Raw genomic sequence first — 8,594 nt, 5'->3', positions numbered from 1 at the left:
CAGATGGACTGGAGTGGAGGCCTTGAGCTGTTCCGACTGTGCCCGCTCTGGGCCTCAGAGTCCTAATTGAAGTGGAGGAGGCAGGGATCTGGAACACACATATGACCTGGCATTATTTGCATGCCAAGCCCTGCCCCACCCTTCTTGAAATCCTACTAGGGGAGAATGTGGCTCCGCCTTCCTGTCAATCTCTTGATTAAATAGGCACTTCCCTCCAGAAGCCTCCGGGAGTGCAGCACCTCCTCCAGCTGCCAGAAGCAGCTCTCTCCCACCATGAGAACTGTCCCTCTGCACCTGACCAGGACAGTAAGTCTTGGCCTTGGCTGCCTGCTCCTGCTTTCTCTCCGCCTGGACGCAGGCCAAGCCAAGGAGTTGAAGTTTGTGACATTGGTAAGTACACTTCTCTCATTGTTTTTCCTGTGACCGGAGAGACAGAGAAACCAAATGTCACCTTTCGTGTTTCCTTTCTGTTATCTGCCTGAGACCAGACGTTGTTCAGAAAGTGAAGTCTTGCAAGCTTGCTTTAAGGAAGACGGCATTCCCCATTTGCCATCGAGGGCAATGTTTCTTTACGTTACACCTGCCCTCTGCTTCGATTCCTTTTGACTGACGGGAAGCCACAGCTAACGCTGTTCATATGCCAGGAGCTAGCCTGGCTCCTTTCCATCTAGTGATCATTTGTTTTCGAATCAAAGAACAGTCGCTTTCTGAAGTTAAGTCCCTAACAAAACTGGAGCAGGTTTGCTGTGTGTGTTTGGTAGCACAAGAGAAACTGAACACAGAATTTCAGAGTGACTCTCAGATTAAATGACTTAGTTGATCATTAAAACCATGATGTTCCCTACATATAGTAACTGTGATAAGCCATGAAAAAAAAGAGGAGACAGGTATGTGCTGCCTGGTGTCAGGGAAAAAACATATACAGTTGAGTGTCAGAAACATATGGAAAGAGCATTTTCAAAGTTAACAGGATTTGCCTCTCTCCTCTTCTTCCTCTCTCTCTCTCTCTCTCTCTCTCTCTCTCTCTCTCTCTCTCTCTCTCTGCTTCTCCTTTTAAAAAAGATTTATTTAATTATTTACTTGTTGTGTATACAGTGTTCTGTCTGTATTCATGCCTGCATGCCAGAAGAGGGCATTCAGATCAGATGGTTGTGAGCCGCCATGTGGTTGCTGGGAATTGAACTCAAGACCTCTGGAAAAGCCATCTTCCAGCCTTCTGCTTCTCTTTTTATTTCACATCCTCCATTGCTGTTTACATTTTTGTATTCAATATAGTGAAATTTGATTCATTTATAAGCATGTTTTCCTTCTGTAAGAATACTGAAAAACTATTTTCATGATTTAGAGAAAGGACATCTCTTACTTGACACTTAGACATGCTGTTCCTCTCCTGCCAGTGTGAGCTGTTCAGAACATTCTTCTCTTTCTACAGAAAATATTGAATTTTACATAAATCGTGATTCTTAGTCCAGTAAATTTTTATTGGTTTTGAGTCAGGAACAAAAGAGGAGAAAACCAAGGAAACGCCATCCTCTTCCCTGCAAACCATTTGCCAGCTGCAAGGCTTCTGTGTTGACAAAGCAACATTACACCCCGTAGCTTCTGTGGGACACCCATTCGAACGACTCTTTCCCTCGCACGCATGAGCTCCCTGCCAATGTGGTCATTAGAAGAGCATGGGGAGTGTGGAATTGTGCTGTGTCCTGTCACTCTTGTCATACTGTGCTTGGACCCAGGGGGCTGAATGAGTCTTCTCTGAGGCACCAGGGTGAACTCCAGTTAGCTGCAAGCAGCAGCAGCGCTCTGAGTTCTACCCACAGCCCAGGTAACTTGCCGCAGCTGTCAATGGTTGTGGGTTTCCTTTCCGTCCCTTCTACCTCGCCACTCTCAGTTAAAGTATGTTCAAAGACTACCAGTTAACTCTTCCTTTAAGAACAACCAAGCTACAAAGGTAACTCTCTTACAACTCAAAAATTAACCAATACTGCCTAAAGCAAACATTAACTATTTTTCCTACAGTGGCTTCCTTCTATAAATATTAAATAATTTACTATAACTTCCTTGGCTTCTAACAAAACAACTTCTCTCTAATGATATAAGCCAGAAAGTATCATTTTCTTCTTTTTATTGATTATAGAGGCTATTTGATTGTACATAAATGGTTAGATTGAACATTCAGAGAAATCCTCAGAAGTTTATTAAGAGAACAAATAAAAGAATCACTTGTCTGGTCTGGTGGCACACACCTTTAATCCCAGCACTTGGAAGGCAGAGACAGTAGGATCTCTGTGAGTTCAAGGCCAGCCAGGGCTACATTGTGAGTTCTAAGTAGTACATGCCCCAAATCTAGTAACCCCATTACTCAGTAGGTGAAGGCAACAGGATCAGAATTTCAAGGTCATCTTAAAAGGTAGTGTGAGGCCAGCAAGACCTATGTGAGATCCTGTCTCAAAAAAATGAAAATAAAACAAAAACCCCCACAAACTTGTTCCTATTTTCAAGATGAAGACACAAGTAAAAGAGGTTAGGAAACTTGAAGACAGTCACACAGCTAGACAAACAGCTTCAAACCTACATGTTTGACGCCCTTGACCATGCCCACGATCACTAGATCCCAGCTATTTCTGTTGATTGCGTATAGCCCAGAATCTGGAACTGGTCTAAGATGCTGCATGGTTTGTAGCATTACCACGACTCAGAGACTGTACATGGTTTCCTTGTTTTTCCTCCACAGTCCAAGAAAAATAAGTCTTCAATTCTGAAAAGCCATTTGTGGCAAAAAGGGAAGGAGACTGTTATTGGTTCTTGTTCTTGCTGATGAACAGTCAGTTACCTGTGGTTTGTTTTACTCTTTATTTATTTATGTATGTATGTATTTATTTATTTTTGTAGGGCTGGGGGCTGAGCCCAAGGTCTCATGCATGATTCCAAAGCTTCACATGTGCCAGGCAAAGAGCCAAGAAGGAGTACATCCTCGGCCCACTACTCCATTGGACACACACATACAATACACACACCCCATGGAATACATGTAGAAGTCAGAGGTCAGTTTTGGGGAGCTGATCTCTTCTTCCGACATTGCGTAGCAAGGATCGCAGTCAACGCACCGGCTTGCACAGCAAGCCTTTTTACCTACCTAGCCGTTCCCCAGCCCTACGTGACCTTTTGTTCCTCTGTAGCCCAGGCTGTCCTGGAACCCAGGACAGGCCGGGCCTTCAATTCAGAGATCCACCTGCCTCTGCCTCCCGAGTGCTGGGATTAAAGATGTGAACCTCCACAGCCCAGTGATCTTACATGATCTTTTAAAACAAACTTATGAAAGTACTTCCCATGGAATTGTAATAATTGTGACCACTTATTAACAGCTGGATTTAAAAAAAAAAGAATTAAGCAGCCGGGCGGTGGTGGCGCACGCCTTTAATCCCAGCACTGGGGAGGCAGAGGCAGGCGGATCTCTGTGAGTTTGAGGCCAGCCTGGTCTCCAAAGTGAGTTCCAGGAAAGGCGCAAAGCTACACAGAGAAACCCTGTCTCGAAAAACCAAAAAAAAAAAAAAAAAAAAAAAAAAAAAAGAATTAAGTCTAATACAGGTTTAAATGGTTGAAAGGGTCTCTTTAAACTGTTAGATGAAGTGCATCTTTAACAGATACTAGAGATTTCAGGGAAAGAGTCTACTTAGTAAACTGCTTCTGGGGATGAATATGGCATCCACCTCTCTAGACTGTCTGTAGAGAGTTGGTATTTTTAACTCTGTAGAGAGAAGAGAGTAAGTATGCTGAGTCTCAGTGTACGCAGCAGCCAGCTTTGGTAATTATCACTCAGGGTCAATCTTGCTTCACCCATATACCTACTCATTTCCCACACACGCTCACTTGCCTTTCTTTTTACAATAATCTCATGCATCATATTATTCCATCAGAAAGAGAGAATGCCATTGTAAAGCATCTCTCCCTTCAGTGAGAGAAAAACCACAAATCAAGTGATCTCAGACAGACAAAAATTCTATGTTGCTCTTCTGGCTGTTTATAAAGAAAGGGGTAATGACTCACAATCCGGTGCCCTCTTATTCTTCAGGGCTGACCTTATTTCTGCAGTCTTACCTGACTCATAGTATATTCTTGGCTCAAAGATCCTTCAAGTCCTGTGCACATTGTCTCTACAGTGGGATGAGTAACCTACCAATCAAGGTTGGACCTGTGCATGACGCTAGCCATTGCATACTTCCAGGACCAACCCATCTTCTCCGCTCCCACTCCTCAAGGGTTAGCACCCGGTCTCATAATTAGTTTCCTAATGCTTTTTGTTGGAAGTTGAAAGTGATACCTAGAACAGCACAGAATTTTTTATTAACTCAGTTCCACCACTGTTGACCAGGTCTGGGAGCAGAAACAGGGCCATTTAATGAGAACAACTGAGTTTCACATTCCCTGAACTTAAAGTTGAGGATCACAACCATGGCTAAGCTTCCACCTTTACAAGGTCATCTTCAGGATCAAGTGACATGATTTAGATATGGAAGTGTAAATGAGTCCAACATTAAGTGCTGCTGGGAGTCATGTAAACGGACTTTTCTTTGGGCTGAGCCAGCTCACAAAAAAAAAAAAAAATGACATGGAGACTTATTATTAATTATGAAAACTTGGCCGATAGCTTAGGCTTGTGCCATTAGCTCTTATATCTTAAATTAACCCATTTCTATTCATTTACATGTGGCCACATGATTTGTGGCTTTTACCTCTCCTCCTGAATGTCTGTTCCCTCTGCCTCCACTGGCTACTCTTTTTTTCTTCTTCCCAGAGCTCTCTATCCCCAGAAGTCCCTCATAACCTCTTCTTGTCTAGCTAATGACCCTTCAGCTCTTTATTAAACCAATCACAGTGACACATCTTCACACAGTGTAAAGGAATATTCCTCAACAGAGTCACCATCTAAAATTGAAGGTTCTAACTTTTTGGTTAAATTGTAGATGATTTCTAGTTAATTTTAAAGTTTACTGTCTTTAAGAGTCAGTTTCAACAGTGTAACTGTATTCCCAGACTTTCACCACCTCCATGCAACTTTCTGGAACTTTCAGAACAGAAACTTCATACCCATTACATGGTAGCTCCTCATTTGCCCTCTCCATCCAGGCTTGCCCAACCTTTGGCTCATGAGCAGCCTCTGACCAAGGATAGCTATGAATGCGACCCAACACAACATTGTACATTCACCTAAATTTATTTTACAATTTATTTTGCAGAAAGCAGTGTCTCATTACAGTGTCAGAAGGTTGGACATACCAGCTAGAGCCCTGGAAGTCACTGTTCTGCTTTCTGTCTCTATGAGTTCAATTCCTCCAGCTGCCTCTCATTTTCAGAACTGAACCATAGTTGTCTCTTGTGACCAGCTTGTGCTGCTTATCATAATGTCCTCGAGGTCTGAGAAGACCCTTCATTATGAGAGAACTTGTTAATTGAATAGGGGCAAAGAAAGGAGACAGATATTAGACCACTAGGAACTCTTCTAGCATCGTAGACCAGCCACGTAGCTCATTTGCATGCATGTCTTCCCCGACTATTAACTCCAGCTTATTTTTTTTTCTTGAGGGACATTCAGTTCCATGCATCCAGTTGCTTTGTGGAGAGAAGCTAGGAGTGAAAACAGAGAGGGGCTGTCACACCAAAGTTCAGACAAAGAAAGCACTGTGACCACCCAACTGGATCAGGATACAGTAGAATGGGAAAGCAGAGGTAATGTTTTAAATGATATAAACAGAATCCAGTGGGTTGGATATAAATATTACAGGAAATGGTGAATAGCTAATGACCCCATGATTTCCACTTTGGGTTACTGGAAAGATGAGGTTGCGATGAAGGTAAAATATGTAGAGGATGTTAGAAAGTAATGTACACGGTTCTGGACAGCACCATACAATAAAGCACTATAGCAAGAAGTGCAGACCCCAGAGTCAGACCACTGGGGTTGCAATGCCAGCTCAACCCGGTGCTAGCTGTGTGGCCCGAGGTGAGCCACTACACCAGTCTGTGAGTCATCACTGGAAATGGGGCCAATAATGCCTCAAGAAGTTGTTACGAGGCTTAAGGAAATACATGAAAGGTACTTAGGCCTCTCTGATGAGTACATGCATCATTGGGACAAGCCCTAATCTCCATATACTAACCATTCACGTGACCAGTTCATTCTTTTTATTCTCAAAAAAAATCAAGTAAGTATTTATATATCTTTTAAGTTCAGTCCATTTTCTTCCTAGCTTCAGGCTTTGGCCCAATAAACACAAGAGAAGCATGCATTGGTGAGTGATTCAGAATCACACAACCTATTGCAGTTCCTTCATGGCTTCGGGTTGGGAGAGACATTCGATTTGCCTTCATCCTCACTATTCGTCTTTAGACAATGCCTTTGGCCACAGGCATGGACTTTGCAAGACCTGTTCACCTTTTTTTTTTTTTTTTTAACTTCAATTGAAGTAGAATTGAAGTGTAAGTAATAGGTTGTTAAGTATCTACCAGATGCCAGGCACTTGACTTTCATACTGAATCTTCCAAATTACCCAAAGGCCATATCATATGATCTTAGTGTTACATGAGAGTCAGAGTTCTTGCTGTTGTTGTTTTGTGTTGTTTTGACCTAGACCTTGCCTTTAATGGCCTAACATTCAATAAATCCTATTCTGGAAGCTTATCCAGAACTTGTGGCTTGGATTGTAAAGAGAGCCACTACATAAAATGGCCCACCGGAAGAGAAAAAGTGGTTCTTCTGCTCTCAAAGAGCCTTCTGCTCTTTCTCCTTCACTATGTGGCTCCCTAGCTGTGAGTGCCCAGGAGCAACAGATGTCTCTGGCAACCATCAGCTTCTATAGACATGTGTGCTGGAAGCTGATGGTCCTGAGAGCTGGAGCTGGCCAGGCAGGAGGTCAGTCTAAGCTTGTAGGTTCAGAAATCTCTTTCTACTTGTCTGTCCACACATCTCACAAATTTTCAGAGCCGTGACCTCATTAGAGAGACTGTATTTGGCTGAAAACATTTTAGGTTGCCAATCTAGACATGTCAAGTTTGCAGAGTGGCCCAAATCCAAAGGCAAGAGAAGTATAGCTCTTAGGTAAATGCACATCAGGGGAGATGCTTAGATATTAATAGGCATGTTTCTTGAAAGAGAGGGCCGTTTTCCTTTGCTCAGTGGGTAATGCCATAGGGGCTGCAAACTACTTTCAGCAGGAAAAGAAGCATATGGGACAGTTGTGGGTGTGAATAACACTAGTAACAAACATAATAAGAAATTCCATGAACTGAAGGCCCTGTGTGCTCTGAGCTCACATATACTACTACACATGCAATTCTTGTGTTGCTCTTAACTGGTTGAAATGGTTTTGTTGTTACCTGGAAAGAGAAATTGAGAGTTGAGTTTAGTTGTTTTCTCGAGGTCACTGGGGCAGTGGCTGACAAAGCTGGGGTCTGAAACATGCCCTGGTTAACCAGAATATGAGAGCTTTCTGTTTACAGCTTGCACGCAATGCAACACACGGTTTGCACCACTTCCCTTTCCTGCAGGCTTCTTGCTCTTCCTCAGCCCTTGCTTAGGCCTTTCACATCTTCCTAAGCCTTGCTTAGGCCTTTCACATCTTCCTCAGGGCCAGGGCAAGATGTAGCTACATACTGACTCTTTTCACAGCTGACTCTCCCTCCTACCTCTTAGGGCATCCATCTACGGGAAACATCGTTTCTGCCAAACTGTCTTACGTTCTAATTATCTGCCAATGGATTTCTTTCTCAGTTCCTTAAAAGGAGAAGATCGGCCTGGGGAGATGGCTCAGTGGTTAAAACACTTGTCTGTGAGTGTGAGCACTGGAGTTTGGATCCAAAGTCATCCCAAAGTTCTAATGCTGTCTTGCGTTCTAAACCTGAAAGGACAACATGGTGGTTTGTTAAACTCAAGCATAGTCCAAGGGAAGACTCACTATTCTGAACGGAAGGCAGAAATTGGCATGATAGAAGGGGAAACTGAGGGCAGGGGAGGAAGGAAGAAGGCAGGGTTGCATAGCATAGTTTGTTGCTACACGGCAATGAAAACCAAAAGCTCTCAGGAAACCAGAGGGCTGGAAAGATGTTTTCACCAGCCCGGAGGAAGGAAAACAAACCCAGGCTCCATTTGTGTGCTGTTGTATTCTAGACAGTGGCCGTTTCTTGAGGGATTCTGCTTCCAAGGACTTCCTAGGAAGCTGCAATATTAATCTCTTTATCAACTTGACTAGCTCTGACATCACCTAGGGACACTCCTTGAGCATGTCTGAGAAGTTTAACTAAGGAGAGAAGGCACACTCTGAATGCCAGCAGGTCCATCCTAGGGCCCAGGGTCCTAGACTGGATAAATGCAGGGTTTAGAAAAGAGAAATCTGACTGACCACCAGCATTCCCCTCCCTCTCTATGCTCCTGGACTGCACATGCAATGTGACCATCTGCTTCACATTCCCAATACTGTGCCCTCCTCGCCAGGACAGATCACATTCAAACCAAGAGCCAAAGCAAAAACCTTCCTTCTTTTCCTTAAGTATTATTGTTGGGGATTTTGTCACAACAATGAGAAAACTAACTAGTATGG

The 8,594-nt window shown here is 43.4% G+C and overlaps 1 protein-coding gene across 3 annotated transcripts in view; it reads left to right on the top strand.

Moving 5' to 3' along the window:
* Positions 1-203: 203 nt before the first annotated feature.
* Acp3 (acid phosphatase 3) overlaps positions 204-8,594 on the top strand; it is a 51,120-nt gene continuing 42,729 nt past the window's right edge. For 2 of the 3 annotated variants that reach the window (XM_076576948.1, XM_076576949.1), the window contains exon 1: positions 204-390. In XM_076576948.1, coding sequence (XP_076433063.1) covers positions 274-390 — 117 coding nt within the window. In that variant the 5' untranslated portion in view covers positions 204-273. Of the gene's footprint in view, positions 391-5,583; positions 5,728-8,594 lie in introns of all 3 variants that reach the window. The other variant, XM_076576950.1, reaches the window with a different exon arrangement.

The sequence above is a fragment of the Peromyscus maniculatus genome, chromosome 7, assembly GCF_049852395.1.
Source record: "Peromyscus maniculatus bairdii isolate BWxNUB_F1_BW_parent chromosome 7, HU_Pman_BW_mat_3.1, whole genome shotgun sequence".
Lineage (NCBI taxonomy): Eukaryota > Metazoa > Chordata > Mammalia > Rodentia > Cricetidae > Peromyscus > Peromyscus maniculatus.
This window is presented reverse-complemented; position numbering and strand designations above follow the sequence as displayed.